The 13,351-nt window shown below is 38.6% G+C and overlaps 1 protein-coding gene and 1 long non-coding RNA gene across 2 annotated transcripts; one reads left to right on the top strand and one right to left on the bottom strand.

Annotated features, from left to right (window-relative positions):
* The first annotated feature begins 986 nt into the window (after positions 1 to 986).
* LOC131333575 (uncharacterized) lies at positions 987 to 1,681 on the top strand. Its single transcript, XR_009201837.1, has 2 exons — positions 987 to 1,051; positions 1,447 to 1,681. It is a non-coding gene; the product is annotated as an uncharacterized LOC131333575 (long non-coding RNA).
* A 1,017-nt stretch (positions 1,682 to 2,698) lies between these two features.
* Positions 2,699 to 12,853, bottom strand: LOC131334068 (GATA transcription factor 25). Its single transcript, XM_058368939.1, has 7 exons — positions 12,303 to 12,853; positions 9,392 to 9,475; positions 9,184 to 9,317; positions 5,499 to 5,606; positions 5,101 to 5,206; positions 3,150 to 3,209; positions 2,699 to 3,019 (listed from the first exon to the last, which is right to left on the bottom strand). The coding sequence occupies exons 1-7, from the start codon at positions 12,561 to 12,563 to the stop codon at positions 2,966 to 2,968; spliced, it is 807 nt and encodes a 268-aa protein (XP_058224922.1). The 5' UTR covers positions 12,564 to 12,853; the 3' UTR covers positions 2,699 to 2,965.
* Positions 12,854 to 13,351: the final 498 nt, after the last annotated feature.

Genomic DNA, 13,351 nt, shown 5'->3' with positions numbered 1-13,351 from the left:
CATATATTTTCGGTAAATAGCTGTTGAAAAAAATATTATATTTCGGTAATTGGATGTTGAAAATATATCTCAATTTCGGTAACTAACTGTCGAGTATAATTGGAAATTTTTAACAGGCTATGGGAGAAAATAAAGGGCTGCGAATAGCAGCGCCCTAGTTTATGCTGTAAAAATTTCAGAATTTTCTAAGAAAAGTGGAAAAAGATAAAAATCATGAATTGAACTGGTGTTTGGTTCGCGTCTGTGCTGGCAGCACAAACACGTGTTGAAAAAACGGGCATAACTTCTAGCTCGGGTATCGGTTTTACGCACCGTTTCTTGATTCTAAAACTAGACTCGTATATCTTTTTGAATATGTATGGGTTATGTCGTGGTTCTTTCTAGATTATAGCAGTTTTTGAATTAAAGTTCAGGTTTTGGTACTTCTGAAATTCTGGACAGCTTTTGGCTTGTCTTCTTCATGAAATTCTTCAAGTTTAAGCATGTTGGGTGGACATGAGATCTTATGAGTCTTAAGTATTGTTAAGTTGGTGATGTTTTGGCTTTGTAATCACTTGAAAGGGTTAAGAACTCAATTTATGTGAATTTTTGAATGTTGGTCTGATCTTGAGAATTTGTTTTGAGACAGATTTGTGAATCTGTTATGTTTATCAATTTTCTCATCCTTATAGTTTGAATTTGGTCTTGATTCCTTCACAACTCTTGATGTACATCCTCTTACGAAGCTTTTGACACCAAAAGCGTTCAATAATGATAAAAGACTCGACGTATAGTGGTTTGTCGAAATTGGGACGGTTTTGAGATGTTTCTATACGGAATCGGCACATGTTTGGATTCATGTTATGATTTTATTTGAAGTTAGGGTATTCTGAGCATAAGTAGGATTGTTTTGACATTTGTTATCTAGTTGAGTTGGTGCAGGACATTATTAATGCATTTGTTAAAGCCTTTCAAGTATTTCTATACTAAAACGTTTGGCTTGTGAATAGGTGACGAGTTGGTGAATCAAGGAGCACTGAAACCATATTAGTACTTTCTTTTGGAGTACAAGGTGAGTGTTTGATTCATAGATGTTGTTCTATATTGAATTGAACTTGAATGTTGGCTTAGTGCCTGGTGATTGGCTTTATGCCAAAAGGATTTTATGCCTTAAGATAAGTGTTTGATTCATAGATGTTGTTCTATATTGAATTGAACTTGAATGTTGGCTTAGTGCCCGGTGATTGGCTTTATGCCAAAAGGCTTTTATGCCTTAAGTTATTGGCTGTGTGCCCGGTGATTGGCTTTATGCCTTAAATTATTGATTGTGTGCCCGATGTTGCTTTTAATTGCTTTTGGTTTCTCGATAAAATGTTACAAGTTGAGATTATCTTTCAAGTTGTAACCTTTAATATTGAATTGCATCCATGTCTCATAAACACTCTTGGGATCCATTTCGGAATCCAGTTTTGCAGGCGTTGTAGATATCCACTGCTGATCGTCGTGGGGTTGTACCCTCGCTTAGGGTAGCATGTCGGGAAGGCTGGACCAGTTTTGGCAAAATTTTGTAGATAAGGATGTAGTTGCAGCCTATGTTTATATTTGGTTCATTGTATAATTTAATGCTTTCTTAAGACTTCCGCTGTGTTTGTAAGAACGATATGTTTTGCGTTATCAATAAAATGACTTTTGGTTAACTTAATTGCTAGAACTTGAGTTATAGAAATGAGTTGGTGGTTGATGTTGCACCCTCATGTCAGTTTGGGCTCATTTGAGTGCTGGCCCGGGGTGGGGTGTGACACTAATAATCGGATGAGACTTATATATCCATCCACTATTAGTCTCCTCAAACATATATATCCATCCACTATTAGTCTCATCAAACAAATGTCTGGCGGCTAAAAGAGGGAGGTAACTTGAGGGGTCATTACAATTAGAGGGTTGTCCAGGAGTAGGGGAAGGAGGGAAATGAGCTTATACATGCAGGGGATGGGTTTCCCGGTTAGTACAAGCTAGGTCCCTCGTAGCACTTGCTAAAACCACACTAACTACACAAAGTATACACAAGCACGACATTGGTAGGACCAATAAACGTGTCGAATGAGCCGAGCAGTTAACCGATCAAATATGATTTAAAACTCAACGAATCTCAGATCAGATTCAAACCTTAGCTTCTTATGAGGCAAGTCAATCTCAAAAGAGTTATAATCAAACTAATCTTGAATTGTTTGAACTATGTCCATTTATAAGCCGAACAGAGAGTATATTAACCTGTTCATCCTAGATTTGAAGGCTTAACGAAGTTCGACAAAATGACATGCTTGGTATCTTTTAATGAGCACACATGAGCTCAAACTCGAATAGTTTGGGTGGTTTATCAACCCTATAAACCATCACTTATACAAGAAGTGATAGTAAACAATCTTACTCCCCGTTCAAAAAACAAGTAAACAATCTTACTCCAGTTTTGTGGATCCTTCATAATTTGGTAGAATCACTTGCTTCAAAGTGTTGAACTCAACATTGCCTCAGTATCACAATCAGATGAAGAGATCAGATATAGTTAATGATGTAATTTCCATTTTACCACTACCAGTTGGATTTGAAAAACACTGAACAGCCACCAACTCCAATGGCAATCCCTGGCCCCACCTTCCCAGAAAGGTAAGAAACATGAAACTAGCAAAGGCAATATAAATTTAAAGTCACTAAAACAAAGTTTTCATGCTCAAGTTTTCTTCTCTTATGAGAGTTATATGTGATTAGTGAGAATCTCTCAAGTTAAACTCTGCAAAGTACAGAACACATAAGAAAAGGGCCCCATGTATAGATAAAGACTTATCTGTACAACCGATAAGAGAAGTCTTAAAAAGTAAATTTTTTGACAATTCTTCTACTCATCAATGATATCCGAGCAATCAATTTGCCTGCTTTTTCGTAAAAGCCTATCGCTCAGATGCTAAAAGTGCTGGCGAAAGGAAGAAGATCAATGTGTGCGGATGGGGGTTCCATAGTCAGAACTATAAGCTACACCTTCACTCTGTTTACGGGGGAGAAAAGAAGCAAAAATAACAGAAATAACCGGTTAATATCACAGAAGAGCAAAAACCAACGCCAATCAGCAGTTTCGCAAAAGCGAAATGCACACTATACACTTCCGATATGTTTACCTGTTCAGCAGGAGTCAGAGCATTATCATGTGTTTTCTTAGAAAGATCCCTCATAGTCCCCTGCAGAGTTCCATATGTTGAAGGTGAGATACAGAAACTCCAGAGTCAGCAGCAGAAAACATGAAAAGGGGGACTGCTGGTTCAGTGGTCAAAAACTCAACCTACCAACCGTAAGTGTTGGGAAAGTGCCTTAAATTTGGATACTTCCTTGCTTGGTTTATTTTTAGGGTTTTTCTACAAATAGGGACCTTGGGAGTTTCAAGGGTTTGTCCCCTTTTTTGGGTCCATTAAGGAGAGGCTCCTTTGGGTGTTGTTTGTGGAGTTCTTCACTCCTTTTGGTCATTGGGGCTTGATATTAGAGCTTTTGGAGTATCTCTTTGGGTCCACTAGGGTTTGTGTCTCCCTTTGGGATTCCACCAGAGATTTGTTCTTGAATATTGTTGGTGCTTCATTGAGAATTATGGGTATAGCCGGCTCTTTGTATGCTCTCCTCGTTCATAGTGAATCCTCTCCCACTCTTCTACTGTGGAGTACGTTCTTGCTTTGTGCTTGAGCAGAACCACATAAATCTATGTGTTCTTGTTTGATCGCTTGTTGGTTTGTTTATTCTCTACTATATAAAATAAATACACCAACATTAAAGGTATGAATCTGTTGGTGAAAAAGCATAGATCCAAGTAATGACCATAAAGAAGTATGCTTGTCTTGATATTGATTGAATTCTTAGGAAAGCCCCCTACGCTACCTCATGTTAACCTCAATGCCTCATGCTACATATGAGCCCGTCATTCAAGAAATAGATGGACGTGAGTGCAGAATCTGTAGTATCAGTAAAGGGGTGCAAGTAGTAAAAGAAAGGTACACCCCCATCACTGGGCTGCAACTAAAACGAGCTGTGGCTTCGCTCAGCTCGCTTCGTTAAGTTAATGAATGAGCTCGAGATAGTATTTCAAGCTCATTTGGTAAAGGAGCCGAGCTCAAGTAAGCAGAAGCTCGGCTAGCTCGGCTCGGCTTGATAAGGGTTTGATAAGGGCTCAAGTACGCAGCATTAATGGTTTCATGTGTGGTCTTCAATAATTTTAATTTCTTTGGAATTCAGATTTTCTTTTTCAACCTATACATGTATAAACTTATATTGCTATATGATAGAAATTTTATTTGCAGCCCTAGACCCATATGGAGCATAAATGTATGATATTACTGATAGTAAGGTTTAGGTGACACTCAACATCGACATACTAAACCTAAAATAGAAGGGGACTCTGAGCCCGTGGAACGAACTTTCAAAGATTACGCAGTAAAGGAGCCAACTTCTGTTATTTGGAGCCACCTGCACAAGACAACCATGCTTCTCATGGGTCTTGGCATTGTTCGTTCTGTGCATTCCAACAAGGGGTTCTTAGTCATCAGAAGGAAAAAAGGAGCCAGCTACCTACAGAGCCATCATCCAGAAGCTTTTGACAAGTTTGGTGTGGTAAACGGCAGGGGAAATAGTTTATGACAAATTTATCTTTTAAACTGAAACATAACCTATGGCCACAACCCTTTGACCAACAAAAATCACACAAGTCCACAAAAAGTTTCCTTTCTGGGATGCAAGAAAAAGACAACTAACACTTTTAGTTTTAAGACAAAACAAGACGTACACCAGTTCAAAACAAAGCAACTCAGGACCTTAGATGCGGTGATCCTCTTCAGAGACACTGAACTGAAAATTATAGGCCTAATAATTATCTGGTCTCAAGACTCTCAATAAAACCAGGAGAAATATTTCCTCTGACAAGGGGGTGAAAAAAAGCACCAGTTCCAGGAGACAGATTTCTCAAGCATTACAAGCCAAGCCTCGTTTGGCAGTATAACCAGGGGTTACGTATGTGCAAAAACCAACAGCAAAGACAGCATGTACAATAAGTTGATAACTATATCGAATGGGGAGATGTGAGATATCTACCTTGTTTGCCCAGAACAGGCCGCATGCATTGCAAAGAGTCTTCGGACCATCTGGCCCCCGCCGCATCATTGGAGTCGCCTTAGAACTAGTGCCACAATGATTGCATCTAGACAGACAAACATAGGACAGAAACAGTAACCAATCACATAGCCCATTGTAAGGCCAAAGACAAATGAGAGCCACAATATAAAGATGTCATCGGACAGGGCCAGTCTAGTTGCAAGAGATATAATAAAATACTGAACTGACCAAGCAAAGGGAAAAGGATAAATATAACAAGGAAAGAAAAACATAGGAACAAGAGATATTATAAAATGTTGTCCGGTAGAGCAGAGGTGAATAAGGAGTAGCATTGCTGCAACAAATAGAAGAACTCTCGAAGAATGGACAAAACTCACATAGTTTCTGGTGGCGTATCATCTTGTCCTGAATCCTCACCAGTATTGCAGCTGGCGGACTCCTCAGACTTTTTGGAAGAAGTGAACTGGCCTTTCTTACGTTGCATCCTGGCAGGCATACAGATTTTAATTGGAAACAGAAAGGAACGGTAATTCTTCTCCAGAACAGCAAGAAAGAAAAAAGGAGAAGAAAGCACATAACCAATAATCATCCAAAGAAGAAAGACAAAAACAAAATTCATGATTTCTCAGTAAACTGTTTATACAACAGGCAAACACATGCACGAGAGAGAGAGAGAGAGAGAGAGAGAGAGAGAGAGAGAGAGAGAGAGAGAGAGAGAGAGAGAGCACCAATGATTCCTCCACGATGGGCACCCATTTCTATCGCTAGATAATGTCTCTTTATTACTATGAAACCGCTTTTGCTACTAAACTTTAATAAATGACAACTTCTGTCTTCTGCTAATAAATTTAATTAATGACACAGCAATCAGCAGAATATTCATTACTTACTTTCTTTTTCTTCCTTTTGGTCCTCTTATCCACTAAATGAGATAATTAACAAGAGTCTAACAGAAGCCTTGATCAATGTGTTACATTGTCACAAGCGCACAACCTAAGTCGTTGCCCTGCATCCCAAGTACTAACTTACCCCAAAACTCGATGCACTCTTCGCGTGTAAACAACTGGATAAAATAATAATAAACGCAGCCTCACCTAGAATGCCAATCTCAATGACTATGTAAACCGCTTTTGCTACTGAACTTTAATAAATGACAACTTCTGTCTTCTGCTAAAAAATTTAATTAAATGACACAGCAATCAGCAGAATATTCATTACTTACTTTCTTTTTCTTCCTTTTGGTCCTCTTATCCACTAAATGAGATAATTAACAAGAGTCTAACTGAAGCCTTGATCAATGTGTTACATTGTCACAAGCCCACAACCTAAGTCGTTGCCCTGCATCCCAAGTACTAACTTACCCCAAAACTCGATGCACTCTTCGCATGTAAACAACTAGATAAATAATTAATAATAGCAGCCTCACCTAGAATGCCATTCTCAATGACTCTGTCCAAAGTCATACACAAAATCAATCAAAAGACACCACTCCCAGTTACTATGCACACAGAAACATCAATCCTCTAGAATTTCAACACAAAGGCCCAAAGACCATTTTGTTTTCTTTTTGCTTCATAAATGGAAAACAACCAACCACAAAACAAAGTAACAAACCAATCTATAAGCACTGGCTACCAGCTAAATCTACAAAAAGTTCTCAACTGACATCATAAAGGCTCTTTGTGACCACTTTTTCAATCTCGAGTAATGAGCCAACAATAATAAAAGCCACAAATAAGTTTGTACATATTTATGCCGTGCTTGGATGAGTTTTTGAAATTTTTGGCGTTTGGTTTGAAAAAAGAAATTAGGGTAATAATTGGAGATAAAGATAATGAGTGGAGAGAAATAGAGAGAGAAATGAGAATAACGATTGGAGATAGGGATAATGAGTAGAGAGAGAAATGTGAATAATGATTGGAGATAGGGAAAATGAGTAGAGAGTAATGATTGGAAGTAGGGAGTAACGAGTGTTTTTTGAGTTGGAATTTTTTTTTCCAAAACTTGATCCAAACAAGGCATTAAGTATGGAAATGTTGTTTTCTCCCATTATCTCTCAATATCCATGAGAAGTCAAGTGCATCAAGTCCAATCTACATTACAATCCTTAGTTAGAAAACTAATCATGGAACATCACCAATGGAATTGACCTCAAAAATTGAGATTTATCGCAAAGAGAGAGAGAGAGAGAGAGAGAGAGAGAGAGAGAGAGAAGAAAAGATGGAACTCTGCTAGCGAACAGGCAACATTCCATTCAGGAAACTGTAGGAGAGGAAAAAAAACAAAAGAAAAGAAACAATGACTGGTTCCTGCAACTGACTTCACAGTGAATTGGCTATCAATGAGGCAAAAAAAAATGGAAAAGAAAACACTATTTGATGCAATCACCTCACATTTCAAAAGGATTTTACATATTTCTATACGCGTTTCACATATATCACCACATTTTCTCATCCTCAATAAACCCCCATGGTTTTTTACCATTTTCCACATTCATTTTAGAACTCAGTAGAGCAAAAACATTAAGTTCGAATGCAAAGGGGCCAAATAGAAAATCAATTGTTCAACGTTTTGACAAACTCGCTAGGTCCTCCAACCAAATCTCTCCCTTTCTGGGGAAATTCAACAAGTGTTACCAAGTGAGTGGTGTCTCTCCCTAGTCCCTTCTCTCTTATTAGGCTATCCAAAGAGGTGATTCGGTAGGAGAGAGTCCCTTTTCTTTTATTTTCTCTCGAAACCACCCTATCCAAGCAGAATATAAGAAACAACAAAATGAAGTAAGAAACACTTGACAGGAAAATTATTAAACAACTCTACGATGATTCCTTGATTTCTGTAAAGCAACTTTTTTCAGCTTCGCAGTGTTTGAGTAAGCCCAATTGCCTTTTAAGTTTTTTTTCCCAAAATAGGAAGGGGGGGATGTGATACGTAAATCACAAAAGATTGAACTAAGGCTGTGTTCTTGTAAACTTTTAAGGCTGAAACTTTTTTGGTACTTTTTACTTTTTGTTTAGCTTTTCATCATAATTTTTGGGGTTAATGGTTCGTCTCGACAAAATGAATCGGAAAAGTATAAAAATATGGACCAAGTTGAAAAAATTCAAATAAGATGGCACTTTAGACAAATAAGACAGTTGTTTGATACTTTTTTCGTCTATAGTGAATTTTTTTTTTACTTTCGATTATAATTTTGTACTTTTTAGACTCCTCTCATCGAGATGGATGATTAATCCAATAAATATACCGCAAATCTAACAAAAATTCAAAAAAGACAAACAAAATACGCCAATCGAAGAAAATAATTAAGTTTACAAGAACACAGCCTAAGCAATAGACTGGCACTGTTAATTCTAATTTAAAGGGTGTTTACAGAACTAAAATGAGCTAAGAGAAAATGCTAAAATAACTTAGCCCAGACAAATACTCAAGGAGAAAAGTGAAGAATCCTACTACAAATTGTCGCTTGTTGATCAGCTACCAATAGCTAACGCAAAAGGTTCAAATTGGCTATGACTCAAAACCATTTCAGAGAAGAGGGAAGATCTTCTTCATATAGGTGGCACCATGGCAGAGGGTTTGGTTTTCTTTTCTTTCATATTCGAAAAAGTGGCATTGTGAAAACTCAAAACACATTCAATAGAATTTATGGAGAAGAGAACATTGGTCTTTTAGAGGAAAATATCACATAGATTCAAAGGATATTACTTCATTCTTCTTTCTCCCTACTTTTGCTATGAGAAAGACCGGACCAAATATGTTGTTTACTTCATTCCATTTTTATTCAGTCCCTTTCTTAAGTTCCTAAATTGCCAGCATTAAGTTTTCCATTCCAATTTGATAGCAGGAAGCTGTGTAATAACCATTGTGCAACACATACTGTTTACGGTAATGTGATCAACATGGCTTCAAAAGATCAAACATGGCAAGTGTAAATTCAAAATGCACTGAATATTCATAAACCTTGCAGAAATACGAGATGAGCAAATAGTCAAACATAAGCATGTGAACTTAAAGCTTGATTCTATTTGCCTCAAAATAAGATTACAAGATGGGTCACCATACCTAAGTGCAACTTCTTGGCGGACATTGTATCTAATTTTCTTATCAAAGCATCGCTCTTTTCTCTTCTGTCGGAACCTAATTAGAGAGGCGGCTCTCTGTGGCAGACTAGATCTCATGGGAAACTCCGTTGATTCCTGGAGGTAGATATGATCAAATCCAAAGGAAAGAGAAGTGAAAGCCACAAGAAGGAAACTTGGGAATAAAGTACCCTGTGATTCTGATATCCTAATTCTGCTCCTTGCATGGCAGAAGAAAGTTCAGATGCCCCCAAAAGCAGTAGCACTGCCTGAACCTGCAATCGGGAATCAAATACTGAACTTCAAAACCAAAACCATTGGACTGCATTCATGCATAATGCTAATGCTGCTTATGTTTCCGAATGATCTAATGAAAATAAAGGCAACATTAATGTTGGATTTCACATTTATTTCATCTCTTTCAGACGATGAAAGTCCAATGACGAATCATCTAAAATCTAAAATTTTCTTATTTGGCTTTGTATTCCAGAATCCAGACGGCAAAATGGAAACATGCTTTAGCCTGCGATGCCTAAATACCTAGAAAATCATAAAACAAGATACTGGACAGACTAAGGTGCATACCATATGCACATCCAGTTTCAGAAGTCAAACTAAAAGGAAGCATCATAATACGCAGCTTTGGGCATCAACAATACCACTCTTAGTTAGTACCAGAAACACCTACTCTGGAGCAAAACCTACAGCACTCTGTATTTCTTTAAAGGTAGGGAACCAATTCCATTAAAGGGTAAGCTCCCCGTGATAAGAGTAATAATTTCCTACTCTATCAGGGGTCAAATATCCTACATTCCAAGCCACACAAGAATGGGTCATGACCAGAACACCATTTGATTCAAAACCTTATTGATTTGAGTATTTGAAAAGTAGACCGACAACACATCTGCCTTGTTTGGATCATAACTTGAAAAAAAAATTCTAACTCAAAAAATACTCATTACCCCTACTTCTAATCATTACTCTCATTATCTCCAATCATTACTCTCATTTTTCTCTCTATATCTCTCCACTCATTACCCCTATTTCCAATTATTACCCAACTTTCTCTCTCCATCATTACCCCAAAAATTCTTTTCAAATTTTCCAAAGTTGTCATCCAAACACAGCAGTTCATCTCATAAGAAGTTACCATTGGAGCGTATCCAAGACCGTTGAGATCATAATTGGGACATGGCACATGGTGGCATCTCCAACCCTTACCAAGCTCTCTACTCAAACTCAAATTTGAGTCCAAAAACCCACTAAACCTCCATCCCTTGACTCACGACTATAGTTTTATTTGAATCCTGGCACAAATGGGGGGTCTCGGAATGAACATCCTGTATTCTATCAAGTGATAATTCTTTAAAGGCCATTTGTGTCTTCCAATGTTACCATTGTGCCGTCCACAAAGCTTTTACTCAAATTTATGCTTAAATTGAGTTTTTCCATTAGAGAGCTTCATATCAGATAAAGCTCTCACTCAAACTTTTACTCAAAGAGTAAAGGCTAAAATGGTCTAATAAGCACAACATTTGGCTCCTAACCCATTTGATGTTACATTAGAGTTTATTGACAACAACTCATAACAACAACCGGAGATATCCATTATATTTTTATACCAAATAAGCTCAATGTAGCCGAGTGTTGGGGACACGAGGACAAGTGGACATTTCCAAAGTAATGCTTCAACCATCGTTCTTTACAATTCCTAAATTTCTATCAACACACATCACACTTCCCAAACGTTGTAACATCTAGACAAACCATAAACATTGTCCTAAACATTTGTACTTTCGGTTGGGAGCTTCCAAGTACACTTCTCAATAGTTGTAACGTCTAGACAAACCCTTGCACTTAATGATGGGTGCAAAGAAACTTTCTGGGTGTCCATAGAATCTCCCGCTTTCTCCATACTCTCATCTTTGGTCGCAGTTTGGATTGATATTCTTCTTTTTGTTGAGCTGCCGACTCCTTTTTGTAGTAATATTAATGAGGTTGTTTGGGCGATGCCGACTCCTTTTTGTAATAATATTAATGAGGGTGTTTGTGCTTCACCCAACTAGCTTCTCGAGTAGCCTTCTGTATCACATATACCAAATAGCCCCGACTAGTTTCTCAATTAGTCTCCCATCCCACATATACTGAATAAAAATTGGTCTAAACCCTGGAGGCCATAAAATAAACAATGAATTTTTTGTCATTGCACCTAACCTATAATCCGGTATATCCAATTTCTCCACTCAATATCTTTACATGCCCTTTGGATTGTTTTAAATGTACAGTAAAGGAAAGGTTGTGGTTTTCTCACCGACTTTAGTGGAGAGATCTGGTAAGATACCAAAATAGACCACTACAAAATCATCTATTTTCATCCATTCTTACCTCTTTTAGTTTTAGGTATCCAAACAAAGTCATAGAATTCCATTTTCTTCTCTTTCCCCACCTTACTTGCAATCCAAAGGTTCTGTTAAAGACTAAAAAGTTCCACACATTTGTGTCCCAACTCAAGCAACATTAATTTGATCATTTTAGCAAAGGTAGAGCCCCCTTTGAACAAAATTCTAACTCCACCCCTAAATGTAGCCCTTAAGGCTTTGTTGAGTTGTCGGGAATAGGGTGGTAACTGGTAAATGTTTTCTGACGATAAGTGAAGTAAATATAAAAACCCAAAGTTCTTTCTTTCTAGGAGGATGTATTTGGCATGAAAGTGTTTTCGGGTGAGAAAGTTGGACTAAGGGTACCACAACTTTCATGATAACTGAACACAAAGAAAGTTACAAAATGTAACGAGGCCCCAATGCAAGCGAATGGCCAAGTGGTCAAGGCTTAGGGTTTTGCTCCCTCTGAGGTCTCAGGCTTGGAAGAAGAAACCTCTCAGGGGCAATTCTAATTCTCTTTGCGGCCAGTTTCAGTGGGGCCCCCGCTGCTGGACCATGGGACCTTCAGGATTCAAGATGCGTATAACCTGGCCGGACACCTGGTTAATAAAAAAAAACTGAACGAGGCCCCTTGTGACATGTGCCTTATTTCCGTTATCGACCAACCAAGAACAACTAAAAAAACCCTACTTTAGCAAAGTGCATCCCGTAAAACCCTAACCTTGTCCGTCGTAACATCGTCGAACACAAAAACCTGGCCACGGAACGACAGCGTGAGCTGGTTCGAACCATCGCTGCTCCGCTGCAGCATCGCGTCCGACCCGCCGTCCGCGTACACGTCATCGGTCGGCACGATCTCCACGTCGTCGAAAGACCCGCCTTCGTACTGCACGCGCCGATCGTCGGCCGACTCGCCGTCGGCGGCAGGATCTTCGTCGGGAGCGGCGGCGAACTGGTTGGGCGGTTGGGTGTGGCCGTACATTGCTCGGTGCTAGGTCTGAGGTTGATTCGAAAACGGAGTTTGAAGCATCACCCAAGGGAATCAAAACTATTCTTTAAGGGCGAAGGAAAAAAAAAAACCCTAGCTTTGCTGTGGAGTTGAACACTTGTCAGTGAAACTTATAGTTGAATAGCCTTCAGCCTTTTGTATGTGTGGGTTTGGTATTGGGCAAAGATGGCGCTGGGGGCTTGGGGGTGAGACTCCTGTGAGAGATAGGAGGGAGAGAGGGAGAGAGAGAGAGAGAGCGAAGGAGGAGGGGGGTACCATTTGGACAGGCATTTTTATAAGGAAAGTACGCACCATAAAATAGGGTTAATTACGGTGTGCATCCCCAAATCACGGAAATTTGCTCTTCCCCTACCTACTCTACCTACTCTAGCTTGATAGTTTCGACCGCCAGTCCGGAGTCGAGCCCTAGGATTCAACGGTGGCCTCGGGTTCAGCAATAACGGTCTTCCTCAACAGACCAAAACTAGCTATCACCCCATCGGATCACGGTTATGTTTGTATAATGAGTTATGTCAGTTAATTTTTACATTCCTTTTTTAATAAGCACACTCTCTTTTTTATCTTTTTGGTGAAGTAAATTCACAAAATTAACCTTTTATTTGTATTTTTTTTTCACTTAAAAGGGCAATATTGAAAATTCACATCAAAATAAGACAAAAAACATATTATAGTTTTAAAGAAAAGGGAGTGAAAATCAGTACGCCATGGGTATTAGTATAGAAGTATACATTCCTATTTTGTTATTCATTTTTTTTGGAATT

The sequence above is a fragment of the Rhododendron vialii genome, chromosome 7a, assembly GCF_030253575.1.
Source record: "Rhododendron vialii isolate Sample 1 chromosome 7a, ASM3025357v1".
NCBI lineage: Eukaryota > Viridiplantae > Streptophyta > Magnoliopsida > Ericales > Ericaceae > Rhododendron > Rhododendron vialii.
This window is presented reverse-complemented; position numbering and strand designations above follow the sequence as displayed.